General features: G+C 44.9%; 1 protein-coding gene across 1 annotated transcript in view; it reads right to left on the bottom strand.

The window, feature by feature from the left end:
- The window catches only part of KIT (KIT proto-oncogene, receptor tyrosine kinase), a 125,033-nt gene extending 112,338 nt beyond the window's left edge, over window positions 1-12,695 (bottom strand). The window contains exon 1 of the mRNA XM_060690820.2: window positions 12,461-12,695. Coding sequence (XP_060546803.2) covers window positions 12,461-12,518 — 58 coding nt within the window. The 5' untranslated portion in view covers window positions 12,519-12,695. The remainder of the gene's footprint in view (window positions 1-12,460) is intronic.
- Between the last annotated feature and the right edge of the window lie 2,176 nt (window positions 12,696-14,871).

The following is a 14,871-nucleotide window of genomic DNA, read 5'->3' as shown; positions in this document are numbered from 1 at the left end:
CTTCCCCGTTGACTTTACTTGTAAGAAGTTTGCAAAAGGAGGTCGTGTGACCCTGGATCAGTTGCCAAGCATTTGAATTTTAATCACATAACCATGGAGATACTGCAATGGTCATAAGTGTGAAAAAGTGGTCATAAGTCCCTTTTTTCAGTGTCATTGTAACGTTGAATGGTCACTAAATGCTGGCAGGTTAACAGTAACAGAGTTGGAAGGGACCTTGGAGGTCATCAAGTCCAACCCCCTGCTCACGCAGGAGACCTGTACTAGGGATTCGAACCGCTGAACTGCCGACCTTTCTGATCAACAAGCTCAGTGTCTTAGCCACTGAGCCACCTAGTCAGGTAAGAGGTGAGAGGTGGGAAGGAAGAAATAGTGCCAGGAAGATAAGATGATTTGAGGGGAGTATGCCACACTGTGAACTATGTGGGACAGAGAAGGTACAATGTACATCCATATCTATCCCACCTGGATTTTGGTTCTGGCAACCATACTGTGTTTCCCCTAAAATAAGACCCTGTCTTATATTTTTTTGAACCCTAAAATAAGCTCTTGGCCTTATTTTCGGGGAGGTCTTACTATTTTGAGGCACGTGGAACAAGACGGGGCTTCTCTTGCCATCTTACCTGATTGCCAGCTCTGTCTCCCTAACCCTAACTAGAGAAAATGGCGGGGACAGGCTGCACATGCGTTTAAATATTTTCAGGGAGGGCTTATTTTCAGGGTGGGATTATTTTAGCGCATGCGCTCAAAAGCCCGATTGGTCTTATTATCAGAGGATGTCTTATTTTAGGGGAAACAGGGTAGCTACCTGAAATGAGCCTGGTAGCGCAGCAGACTAATAGCCTGTTATTATCATTCAGCTGCCTGCAATTACTGCTAGTTCGAATCTCCCCAGGCTCAAGGTTGACTCAGCCTTCCATCCTTTCTAAGGTAGGTAAATTGAGGACCCAGTTTGTGGGGGCAATAAGCTGACTTTGTATAAATATACAAAAGTATGAAAGCTATTGCTTAACGCATTGTAAGCCGTCCTGAGTCTCCGGAGAAGGGCGGCATTTAAATCAAATTTTTAAAAAAAATGGTTCAGCAGAATATATGAAATAGAATGATTTATTATGAGTTGGGTATTCTCCCATTTCGCACATACCTTAACCAAAGCTAGGCTAACTACTTAGGCAATAATTACAGAGTTTGCGCTTTGTTGTGCATTCTATCAGATGCCAATTCTCCTCTATTAGCAAGAGTGAAGCCAAACAGTAAACCAAGAACCTAAACTTCACGTAAATGTCTGCCTTATATGTGCTTAGGTAGAGATCTATTAGAGCAGTGCATTTCTCTCAAATCCACGCTTCCCAGTATTCACAAATTAATCCCATGTGTCTCTCTCAGCAAAAACAAACAGTGGTACTCAAAAGTCATCCAATGTCGATATGCAAGTAAACAAAGAATAGAAGGGCAGGAATAACCACCCCAATAATCTCCAGTATAGTACAATAATGAGTACATTAATGAGTTTTGATCTTCCAAAGAAGCTATTAAGTCTGGACATGGTTTCCCAAGTTTTCCTTAGATATTATTCTATCAAGAAATTATCAGGCAGCTAATCTTCCTCTGGAAAATAAATCAGATGTCTCTAACGTGTCCAAACTAAAAGACTCGATTCAATCTTTCTAATAGGCTATTATCAGTGGACATAGCAGTAATAATGTTCTTAAGAGAAAATATTCTGAAACGCATTAAAAACAGATTTCAGGAGAACCTCTGGAGGTTTCACCATAAAGAAGGAATGAAAGACCAAATTGAAAGAATCATCTATATATCTCATTTTCTTTCATAAATAGGCACAAAATGTTGCAAGTATAGACAAAGAAACACTGGGCTAAAGGAATCAATGAATAAGAAACACAACATAAACAGGATGTTTTGATTGCATGTGTAAACAGAAGAAAAATAATGTGGATTTAGATTTGCCTAAATCATGGAAATTGCCTCAGTCTGTTACATCACCAGCAAATTTAATTTATTTTTTTATTCTTTCTTTCTTTCTTTCTTTCTTTCTTTCTTTCTTTCTTTCTTTCTTTATTTATTTATTTATTTATTTATTTATTTTATTCAATTTGTATCCCGCCCTTCTCCTAGTGGACTCAGGGCGGTGCACAGCCAGAACTAAAACACATACCAATACAAAATTTAATTTTTTTAAAAAGAATTATATGACTTTGGTCCAAAATTTAAAACATTCAAACTAAAACCCATTGACAATTTAAAAGGCTAAAAAAAGTCGGAGGGGGGGGGTCACGCCAGTCCTGCTTGATGGAAAAGAAAAGTTTTTAGGGCACGGAGAAAGACCTGGAGATCCGATATCCTTCGTATCTCTGGGGGCAAATCGTTCCAGAGGGCAGGAGCTGCCACAGAGAAGGCCCTCCCCCTGGGGATCACCAGCCTACATTGCCTGGCTGACGGCACCCTGAGGAGTCCCTCTCTGTGGGAGCGTACTGGTCGGTGGGTGGCTATTGGCGGCGGAAGGCGGTCCCGCAAATACCCAGATCCTATGCCATGGAGCGCTTTAAAGGTGGTAACCAACACCTTGAAGCGCACCCGGAAGACCACTGGAAGCCAATGCAGCTCACGCAGGAGAGGTGTCACATGGGAGCCCCCCCTCGCTCCCATAATCCCCCGCGCGGCCGCATTCTGCACCAGTTGGAGCCTCCGGGTGCAGATATATTTATATCATCAGCATGCTTAAAATAAACTCCTGGACAAGAAACGTTATCGTTTTCCCCTAGTTTGCATTTGAAAGACAGAAAGGGGGATTTATCCTACATGTTTACAACAGGAAGCTGCACAGCTACTGGATATGATATCCCAAAAAGGGCTTTTTGGTTAGGTCCCAATGAAAGTTGTGTAACAGTTCAATGTTGTTGGACTTCGCCACTTTAGAAACAAAAAGTGGGGTTGCGTGTCCTTTCCTTGCTCAGTTTTCAGAGGTGCTAAGATAGGAAAGGATCCTCATGGATTGCATTCTATACTTTTTATCCTAACCTTTTGTATTTGACATATTGTTATACTGGATGCTGTCAAACGCTTTTGGGTTTCTATTTTCTTTCTCAGCATGTACCAAGGACTTTACCATGAAAGCTATTTTGCACTAAAAAAAAAAAAGGAAGAGACTGGACAGCCATTTGTCTGAAATGGAATAGGGCAGTGATGCCATCGTGTGCCAAAAGCGGGGGGGAGCGCGGGAGGGTCGTGCGTGCGCGTGCCCATACCCATAATTCTTTGCGCCCTGCCCCCCCCGCACATGCACGCGTGACCCACCCACCCCGCACTCCCCCTGCTTTTGGCACGCAATAGCACAGTGGGCCCGGTAGGCCGGTTTTTCACCCTCCCCAGGCTCCAGAGGTGTTTCTAGGAGCCTCGGGAGGGCAAAAACGGCCTTCCCCACTCCCTCGGAGGCCCTCCGGAGGCCGGAAATGGCCCATATGCTGACTTCCGGTGGGACCGGAAGGCCCAAAAATCAGCTGGCTGGTGCACGCATGCGTGCCAGAGCTGAGTCCTGTGCCCACCAATATAGCTCCACATGCCATAGGTTTGCCATCACGGGAATAGGGTCTCCTGCTTGTGCAGGGGGCTGGACTAGAACACTGTTGGCGAGCCTTTTCAGCACCGAGTGCCGAAACGGGAGCGGGCAGGCATGTATGTGCATGTCTCAGAAACTGGAAGAGCAACTGCCTCACGCGCATGTGTGCACCGGGAAAATGATCTTCCGGTTTACAGCACACGCATGTGCACTGGCCACCTGCTCTTCATGTGCCCATGCGTGCCAGAAACCGGAAAACCAGGTGGACAGAGCGCATGCGCTTACCGGAAACAAGATCATCATTTTCCCAGTGCGTGCTTGCGCACCGGGTGACTACTCTTCTGGTTTCCAGTGCTCCCATGTACGTGAAGACCAGCTGGAACCCAGAAGGGCAAAGGGCAATGGCTCGCGTGCCCAGAGAGATGGCTCTACGTGCCACATCTGGCATGTGTGCCATAGGTTCGCCATTACGGGACTAGAAGATCTCTAAAATCCCTTCCAGCTCTCTTATTCTGTTCTGTTATTATGTCAACATCAGGACTCTTAGACAAAGGCCATGGAAGGATTCCAGAAATTTTAGTCCGAACACACCCTGAAAGGCTTAAGTTGGAGAAGTGGAATCTAAGTCCTAATTGATATAATTTCATGCATGTCTCTCAAACAATATCCAAGCTTTCAAACAGGGTGGATAAAAATCAATGATTTTTTTTAAAAAAAAATCAAAAAAATCAGATTTTTTAAAATTTAAATCGGATTTTTTTTATTTTTATCGAATTTATTTTAATAAAAAACTTTTGGGGTAAAAATCTATCGTAAGATAGTTTTCTATTTAAGATACATAAATAATTTAGTTTATTCAGCATGAAACGGAGCTTAGTTATGTAGCAGGAGGCTGTATATTCTGCAACACTGGGACTATCGGTGAGTCAACAGTGGGTCAAAGGAGTAGCAGAGATGACAGTTGCTCTTTAAAAATTACGATTTAAATCGAGTTGATTTAAATCAAGCCTTTTTACTAGTGATTTAAATCATGATTTAAATTGTGATTTAAATCAACTCGATTTAAATCAAATCCACCCTGCTTTCAAATAACCCTAAACCATAATTTGGTATGCTGTTTTAACACAAATACATGAATTCCACTATTGTGGCTTATTAAACAAATGCACTCTGAGTTAGTACTGTGTATGAACTCAGCTACTCAGGTAGTACTAGACCTGAATCAAAATTTGGTACAACTTGTTGCACTGAGGAGCCTGCAGATCAGAGGTGGGTTTCAGCAGGTTCTGACCAGTTCTGGAGAACCAGTAGCAGAAATTTTGAGGAGAACCGGTAGTAAAAATTCTGACTGGCTCCGATCTATTCCCCCATCTCTTCTCTGCCTCCCAAGTCCCAGCTGATTGGGAGGAAATGGGGATTTTGCAGTATCCTTCCCCTGCCACGCCCACCAAGCCACGCCCACAGAACCGGTAGTAAAAAATTTTGAAACCCACCCCTGCTGCAGATGTAAAAGGAGACCTAGAGACACACACACAGAGACACAGAGAAATTATGTACAATAGGAAGATTTTCAGAGCTTCTATTGTTCAAGGCGAGGAAAACATTGCACTCCAAGCTCAGAAAAGTGCAAATGTCTTTAAAAATACCTAGGTGATTAACTATGTTTTGATGAACGCCTGACTTCAACTGGACTTAACGTAGGTTTAACCCCTTCAGGTTCTTATTCTCGTTTTGACTTCCACCAGCAGTTGCTATAGCAGCCTCCTTTGAAAGACCAGATGTCAATTGTAATCTAGTAATAGCAGCTTGCTCTAGTACACCAGATTTTCACGGCTCACCTAACTGGGGAAAAAAAAAAACCCTGTTTCTAAAGACTTTCAAGATGCAACCTAGGGATGATGTTCACTTTATCTGTGGACTCCATTATCACTAACCCCACATTTCTCCAGCTACTCTGGATGTCACAGATACTTTGTTCGTTGCCATTTTTTTTTTTCTAAAGGAGCATAACACTTGTCTTCGGTTGCACCCTGGAAGCTAATAGCAGAGCATGATTGAGATTGTCTTCTGCCCCACAGAGATAGAATGGCTCATAAAGTTATTTGGACTCCATCCAAACAATGGCTGCTGTTGTTGTTAGTTGTGAAGTCGTGTCCGACCCATTGCGACCCCATGGACAACGTTCCTCCAGGCCTTCCTGTCCTCTACCATCCTCCGGAGTCCATTTAAGCTCACGCCGACTGCTTCAGTGACTCCATCCAGCCACCTCGTTCTCTGCCGTCCCCTTCTTCTTTTGCCCTCGATCGTTCCCAGCATTAGGCTCTTCTCCAGTGAGTCCTTCCTTCTCATTAGGTGGCCAAAGTGTTTGAGTTGCATCTTCAGGATCTGGCCTTCTAAAGAGCAGTCAGGGTTGATCTCCTCTAGAATTGATCGGTTTGATTAACTTGCAGTCCAAGGGAGATCAAACAATGTTTAGCACTGCTCAATACACCTTTGCCTGCAACTAGTATCAATCTCAAGATATCCTTACACAGATCCGAAAGGTTTCCACTAACAGGCACAAGAATCAAGGTTCTTGACAAAGATTCTCTCTCCATTGTAGACCCAATGTGTGTATAATTTACACCTACTGAGGATCCTTTGATTCAATCTTGGATCAAATGAGGGCGTGAGTAATACTTTTTTTTCTTCAAATCTGAAGCACCGGGCAAGCCCTGATTTTCTTCAGATTTGAAGGAAAAAAGCACTTTAGAACATGTGGAGCTCTCAGGAAGCACCTGCCTGCAATTCCTTCAAGCAGCTGCAACTATTCCTGTCCCCCCTCCGATGATGCGGCACAATCCTGGGAAAGGATGCATTTGGCTTAAAGAGTTGGAGACGTTTAGCATATCCACATCCTATCACTCCAAAACCTTTTGACCAAAAGCCATTGTGCGTATCAATGCATTCACTGCCTTAACAAGTATCTTGATACTTTCTGTAGCTCGAACTTTGTGATACCACAATTGCTAAAACGATAAATGAATTGGTGTGATCCCCCGACATCAGGGGTTCCCAATCCCCTGGTCCGTGGACTGGTCCCAGGCCACGACATGCCAGAAACTGGACCACACAAACAAACAAAACCCCATCCGTGGGATGCAGGCAGCACACAAAACTATGCCCCCCTCCAGTCCGCAGGAAAACCTCTGTCCACGGAACCGGTCCCTGGTACCCCAAAGGTTGGGGGACGCTTCCCTACATGAATTAAATTAACAATGTTACTGTTGCAAAAGTTAGGCAGTAAATAAGTACACCGCTTCCATTTAATAATTACATTTTAATCTATTTAATCCTCAAAACTTTGCACTACAGCAACTACTCACAACTATTCTGCCCAAGCAAAATGAAGTGCAAAGCCCTGGACAAGTTTTGGCAGTGTTCTTATTTTCTCTGCGCAAGCCAGTTTTAAAAAGTTGTGGCCCAAGTCATCCCAACTCTCATTTGTAAGCCCTGTTATAATGGAATGGAAGCAAGTTTAATTCTGGAAGAAAAATGATCCTTGTCCCAAAGGTGCTTTTTCAAGAGGACTTTCTGGTTTTTCGTTGAAGATGTTTCGCTTCTCATCCAAGAAGCTTCTTCAGCTCTCTTGGATGAGAAGCGAAATGTCTTCAAAGAAAAACCAGAAAGTCCAGTTGCCTCTTGAAAAAGCACCTTTGGGATAACCATGACCTGCATGACTGAACATCTCCATAGACAATAATGATCATTACTGCTAATTTAATTGATTGATTGATCTTTGAAACTGCTTGCACTAATGCTGCAATTAGGCAAACAGTGGTGTTGTACTAGGGCAGTGGTCTCTGCACCCAGAGCTATCATAAATTACTTTCAAACTAATATCCCATAATTCTATCTGTACTCTAGAACATAGTTGTCCAACCTTTTGGCTTGCTGGGCTGCACTGAATGAAGGAAAATCGCTTTCAGCTACATATTTATTTTATTTATTGAAGAAAATTTATATGGCTGCCCAACGCATTCTCAATTATTCCGGTCACCTTACAAAGATAAAATATATAATATAGTTATTTATTTATTTATTTATTTATTCAATTTATATACCGCCCTTCTCCTATTGGACTCAGGGCGGTGCACAGCCAAGGATAAAAACATACCAATACAAAATTTAAAATCAATTAAAAGAATTATACAGCTTTGGCCCACAATTTAAAACAATCCAATTAAAACCCAATTTACACTTAAAAAGCTAAAAAGCGCTAAAAAGGGGGGGGGGTTTCACGCCAGCCCTGCTTGATGGAAAAGTTTTAGGGCACGGCGAAAGGCCCGGAGATCTGGTATCCTTCGTATCTCCGGGGGCAAATCATTCCAGAGGGCGGGAGCTGCCACAGAGAAGGCCCTCCCCCTGGGGGTCGCCAGCCGACATTGCCTGGCTGACGGCACCCTGAGGAGTCCCTCTCTGTGGGACCGTACTGGTTGGTGGGAGGCAATTGGCGGCAGAAGGCGGTCTCGCAAATACCCAGGTCCGATGCCATGGAGCGCTTTAAAGGTGGTGACCAACACCTTGAAGCGCATCCGGAAGACCACTGGAAGCCAATGCAGCTCACGCAGGATAGACATCACATGGGAGCGCCCTCTTGCTCCTATAATCCCCCGCGCGGCCACATTCTGCACTAATTGGAGCCTCCGGGTGCTCCTCAAGGGGAGCCCCATGTAGAGAGCATTGCAGTAGTCCATACATTGCAGTTAATGTATATAAAAAACAAACTTCCTTGACTCTTTTTATATTTAAAAAAGCCAATGCATTTTTGTGCTAAAAATCAGTTCTAACCCAAATAATGAAATAATAACATTTGGCTAGTAGAACACAAAATGACATCTCCATAAAGGCAAGTTTGACTTTTGACTCAAAGTTGTTCTTAAATTATGTATACATAAATTAAATATAGAACAATAATAGCGTTAGAATGAACCTCTTCTAGTCCAACCCCTTGGTCAACCAGTAGGCCTTCTACCATTTCAGACAAATGTCTGTCCAGTCTCTTCTTAAAAGCCACAACTTCTGAAGGCAAGCCATTCCACTGTTAACTGTTCTCACTGTCAGGAAACATCTTAGTTCTAAGTTGCTTCTCTCCTTGATTAATTTCCATCCATTCCTTCTCGTCCTGCCCTCAGGTGCTTTGGAGAATAGGTTGACTTCCTCTTCTTTGTGGGAGCTCCTCAAACATTGGAACTATGCTATCATGTCACCCCTAATCCTTCTTTTCACTAGACCAGACATACCCGATTCCTGCAGCCATTCTTCATATGTTTTAGCCTCCAGTCCCGTAATCATCTTTGTTGCTCTTCTCTGCACTCTTTTTTGCACTGTGGTGACTCATAATAAATAGCAGTTTTAGTATCTCTTCCCAACCTACATAAAGAAAGCATCATGCAAACTAGCTTCATGTAAGGTTTCCAAAAGTGGGTACTCAATTCACTGCTCCAAATGAACTGAGCAGAAAAGTCTTTGTAAGCCGAGACCAACCTGAGGCCAGGTAAATCCCCAGAACCATTAATGCATCTTTCAATATTGGAAATGCAGAATGAAGAAAATCAGTTACAAATAGCCTCCATTATGTGCGTTTTCATGGCTGTTAAAAACTGTTTTTGCACTCACTTAGACCACAAAAATTTGATGTAATGATATGTGGGCCACAAGCACAGTCCTGGGCAAAGAGATTGGTACTTCTGCCATCTGAAGACGCATAAATCAGCCCACCAAGCGGAAAAGGAGAAAGAGAACTTGCAAAGGCTTATTAGCATAAGCAACTTTACAACAGCATAGGAGAGGCAAATGAGAATAATTATGATTAACATCTCCTCTCAGTGGCAAATTCTGAAACTGCAGTTACATATCCTATAACCCACTCACCGTCCATGAAAAACTATACAATTTTTTGCAGCTACAAATTTTCAGAATTTCAGTCACAAATTGACTTCCGTGGACCTTACATCATATTTAAATGGTCAGTAGAGGGGGCATGCATAAGTGCACTACACTGAGTGCGCCTAGGAGTTGTTGCTATGTTGCATATATGTCCAAAGCCATTCCGATTATTTTTTTTATTATTTCTATCACTGAATTTTATTTGCAGTGATTGTTGAAGGAAGTTAATTACTGGAGGGGAAAAAACCCCAATAATTTGACTGCACTGCAACTAAAATATTTGTGCTTTGTGGGGCTTGTGCCAACATACAGCACAGTTTTTTTTTAAAAAAAAAAAGTTAGATTGGATATGGTTAAAGAGCAACATAGATAACCAATCTATCAAATATGATTTTAAAAATAACTGAGAGGAAGAGTGGTCTAATCTATCAAGCCAGGGAGCAGTAAAAACGATTTAAACATATTGCGCTTTGGCCCCCAGCAGTGAGTAGCACACAACTATTGTCCTATGTAGGGGTTCCCTTTCAGCCTACACTGGAAATAAGTTTGAGACAAGCTCTTCTCGTGTGAAACAGTTAATGTGCAGGATTAATTGTGCATGGTGCGAACAAGATTTTTAAACAGCAGCCAGAAGGGTAGTGTAAATCCACTCAAATTACTACCTCCATTCCCTAAAGACAGTGTCAGTGTAACTGATCATTTTGCAAAGGTTAATACAAAAAAAACTTGCAAAAATCAAGAGAGATGGAGTAGCCCACCTCAATTTTTCACGGCGGTCTCTCTGGAACTTTTAAAGCAAAGTTTTTTTTTCCCTGCATCCATTCTCTCTTAAATAATGCCATCCCATTTTCCAGCTGGGACTACCCAACAGACTTTGGAAATATTGCTGCTTATTTCAAACCATCTCAGCTTAAAATTGTGCAGTGCAATCCTATACAAGTCTCAAGAATTCAGTTTTACTGAATTACACGGAGCACGCTCCCCATTAAGGGAGGACCAGATTGCAAAAATAAAGGCTTGTGTATTTGAAAGAGAGTTTTAGCAGGGCAGTCAAGCTATGCACTTTATATTTGGGTGAAAATAGCACAAAATTCAGCTGCAGCTAAACTTCTGATCGTCAATGAAATAAAGGGAACGTGGAGTTTAATAGACACGCATAGATTGAAGGGACAGGATGGAACTACGCAATCCCTACACATTTTCCGTGTAAATTGTGTGTGTTTATGGGGGGGGGATTCCTCCTCGTTTTCAGATCACTGGGAAACAGCGATTCAAGGAGGCGCCGATTTCACTCCTCCAAACACCGACTACGCCTATCCAATCTCCCTCGAAGCCGGTGGTGGAAATTCACTTTTAAAAAGTAACGCACTAGCGGCGGATCGTGAGAGAACGCAAACTTCCACCTCTGGGCAATCGCAATCGCTTAAGGGATTTTTGGGGAGCGGAACGTAAAAAGCAACGCGCATCCCGAGAGTGGAGCTGGGAACTTCGCTTCCTAGTTAAGACCTAGCTTAAAAGCACTGCATTTGTGAATGGAGGGGAGGGGGGGAGAGGGAGGGAGGGAGAGAAAAAAAGGGGAGAGAGAGAAAGAAAGAGGGGGAAAGAGAGGGAGAGAGAAAAAAAGGAATGGGGGGAGAGGAAAAGCGAGAAAGAAAGAGGGGAAGAGAGAAAGGGAGAGCGAGAAAGAGGGAGGGAGAGAGAAAGGGGGAGAGAGAGGAGAGAGAGAGAGAAAGGGGGAGAGGGAAAGGGGGAGAGGGAAAGAGGGAGAGGAGGGAAAGAGGGAGAGAGAAGAGAAAGAGGGAGAGAGGGAAAGAGAGAAAGAAAGGGAAAGAGAGAAAGGGAGAGACAGAAAGAGGGAGGGAGAGAGAAAGAAAGGGGGAGAGAGGGAGAGAGGGAGAGAGAGAAAGAAATGGGGGGAGAGGAAAAGCGAGAAAGAAAGAGGGGAAGAGAGAAAGAGGGAGGGAGAGAAAAAGAAAGGGGGAGAGAGAGAGGAGAGAGAGAAAGAAATGGGGAGAGAGGAAAAGCGAGAAAGAAAGAGGAGAAGAGAGAGAGGGAGGGAGAGAGAAAGAAAGGGGGAGAGAGAGAGGAGAGAGAGAGAAAGGGGGAGGGAGAGAGAAAGGGGGAGAGGAAGAGAGAGGGAAAGAGGGAGAGAGAGGGAAAGGGAGAGGAGAGAAATAGGGAGAGAGGGAGAGAGAAAGAAAGGGGAAGAGAGAAAGAGGGAGGGGGAGAGAGAGAGGAGAGAGAGAGAAAGAAACGGGAGAAAGAGGGAGAAAGGGAGAGAGGAGAGAAAGAGGGAGAAAGGGAGAGAGGAGAGAAAGAGGGAGAGAGGGAAAGAGAAAGAAAGGGGAAGAGAGAAAGGGAGAGAGAGAAAGAAAGGGGGAGAGAGAGAGGAGAGAGAGAGAAAGAAAGAGGGGAGAAAGAGGGAGAGAGGAGAGAAAGAGGGAAAGGGAGAGAGGAAAGAAAGAGGGAGAGAGGGAAAGAGAAAAAGGGGGAGAGAGAAAGGGAGAGAGTAGAGAGAAAGAAAGAGGGAGAGAGGAGAAAGAGAGAAAGAGGGTAGGAGAGAAAATGGGGAGAGAAAGGAAGAGGGGGAGAAAGAGGGGGAGAGACAGAAAGAGAGAGATAGAGAACAGCTACGCAACGGCGAATCCACCGAAATCCCGCAGAAGAACCGACCGATTTCCAGCTTAAACTCGCGCGGAAAAATTCGCCGTTTTCCCAGCCGCACTGCCCCCGCCTCTCTCCAATTCCCCCTCTACCTCCGCCGCCCCCCTTTCCCCCCCCCTTTTTTTTCCATTGCTCCTCAGGCTGGCTGTTCCCGGGGTCGTTCCGTTCATCCCTCCGGGGAGAAGCGCCAAACCGTGCGCGGGTCTCTCTCCTCCCGGTTCGCCGGTTCCCAGGTAGCGCCTTCTCCGCCCGCCCGAGAAAGGAGACGCCGCGCCGCCGCTCCGTGCCCACCTGTTGATGCGCCCAGAAGCGCCAGCAAAGCCAGTCTGAGCGCCCAGCGGCTTCCCATAGCGGGGCTGTCCGAGCGGGGAGTGGGGTCCCTCCGCGCTGACCTCCTCAGGCGAAGCCTCCCGCCTCACCTAAAGGAGCCCAGGCGCAACACGCGCGTCTCAGCCCCGCGCGCGAAGAGTTCCCACTCCCGCCCCCCTCCTCCTCCTCCTCCTCCTCCGGCCACGCCTCTGCCCCTCCCTCACCGGCAGCCCACTGGCTCCGCCAGACCAGATTCACGCCGTGGGGGGTGTAGAGAGGAGGGGGAGGCTTTGCGCGCGCGGGAGGGGGAGGCTTTGGGGAGGGGGGAGGGGTTTCCCGGGAACCCACCCATCCCCCCCCGGAGGTGCCGCTTTGAGCTTCGATTGTCTGAAACGGGTTAAGCGAACTTCCCTCGTTTTGTTTCCTCGGGGCGAGTATTGGGGGGGGGCGGCGAGGGGGGAGCAAGAAATAAGAGTTGTATTCCACATGGTCCTCGACTGACAACCGTTCATTTAGTGACCGTTCGAAGCAGTTACCACATCCCTTGGGAAAAAGGGGGACTTCTGGAAAATTTTTCACACTTAATGGCCAACATTCCTCAAAAAAAGGGACTTTTGGAAATTTTTTCACACTTAATGGCCAACGTCCCTCAAAAAAGGGACTTTTGGAAATTTTTTCACACTTAATGGCCAATATTCCTCGGAAAAAAGGGACTTCTGGACATTTTTTTCACACCTAATGGCCAACATCCCTCAAAAAAAGGGACTTTTGGAAATTTTTTCACCCTTAATGGCCAACATCCTTCGGAAAAAGTCACTTCTGGACATTTTTTCACCCTTAATGGCCAACATCCTTCGGAAAAAGTCACTTCTGGCCATTTTTTTCACACTTAATGGCCAACATCCCTTGGAAAAAGTCACTTCTGGGCATTTTTTTCACACTTAATGGCCAACATCCCTCGAAAAAAGGGACTTCTGGCCATTTTTTTCACACTTAATGGCCAACATCCCTCGAAAAAAGGGACTTCTGGCCATTTTTTCACCCTTAATGGCCAACATCCTTCGGAAAAAGTCACTTCTGGCCATTTTTTTCACACTTAATGGCCAACATCCCTTGGAAAAAGTCACTTCTGGCCATTTTTTTCACACTTAATGGCCAACATCCCTTGGAAAAAGTCACTTCTGGCCATTTTTTTCACACTTAATGGCCAACATCCCTTGGAAAAAAGGGACTTCTGGTCATTTTTCCCCACTTAATGGACATTTTAGACACATTTTCTACAACCTTTGATGCTCACCGTTGGTGATCACTGTTCTGATCACCTTTGGTGATCGAAGTTCAGATGCTTGGCATCTGACTTATGTTTATGACGGTCACAGTGTCCCGGGCAGTGGTGGGTTGCTACCGGTTCGGTCCGGATCTTGCGAACCGGTAGTAACGGCGGCAGGAGGCTCCGCCCACCCGCCCGGATGTTATCGCAGATGCTCTGCACGCGGAGAAGCACTGCGAGTGAAGCGAGAGCACACGGACTCCCATTGCGAACCGGTAGCAAAGGTAACTGGAACCCACCCTTGGGGTAAATCGTGATCCCCTTTTGACAAACAAAGTCGATGGGGAAGCCAGATTCACTTCACAACTGTGCTAATGTCACAACTGCAGTGATTCACTTAACAATCGGGGCGAAAAAGGTCGTAAAATGGGGCAAAGCTACCCTTAACAAATGCCTTGCTTAGCAACATAAATTTTGGGCTCACTTGTGGTCGTACGTCGAGAACTAGTCGTCCTAGTTATTGTTGTTTTTAATGGGGAGGCCGAAAGAGCCATAACGTTCAAGGGCTTCTACAGGTAGTCCTCGACTTACAACAGTTCGTTTAGTGACGGTTCGAAGTGACAACAAAGTAATTCATGATCGTTTTCCACACTTACGACCCTTGTAGCATCTCCGTGGTCACAGACAATCAAAATTCAGAATGCTTGGCAATTGACTCATATTTATGACTGTTGCAGTGTCCCGGGGTCACGTGTTCCCATTTTGCGACCTTCCGACAAGCCAAGTCAGTGGGGGGGAGGGGGGAAAGCCAGATTGACTTAACAACCATGTTACTAATTTAGCAATCGTGGTGATTCACTTAACAACTTTGGCGAGAAAGGTCATAAAATGAGGCAAAACTCACTTAAACATCTCCCTTAGCAACAGGAATTTGGCACTCAGCTGTGGTCATAAGTCAAGGACTACCTCTACTGTATTACAGCCTTTTAATGGAAAAAAAAAAACCTACCTGTGCTTAAGACTACCACGTCAATTTGCCAATAATGCCTGGGAAACAGCGAAGTGGATATTTATTTATTTATTTATTTATTATATTTCTATACCGCCTTTCTCCCGTAGGACT

The sequence above is a fragment of the Pantherophis guttatus genome, chromosome 8 (genome assembly GCF_059756535.1).
Source record: "Pantherophis guttatus breed Tessera chromosome 8, ASM5975653v1, whole genome shotgun sequence".
NCBI classification, from domain to species: Eukaryota; Metazoa; Chordata; class Lepidosauria; order Squamata; family Colubridae; genus Pantherophis; species Pantherophis guttatus.
The sequence above is the reverse complement of the archived record's forward strand: the minus strand, read 5'-3'. Positions and strand labels throughout refer to the sequence as shown.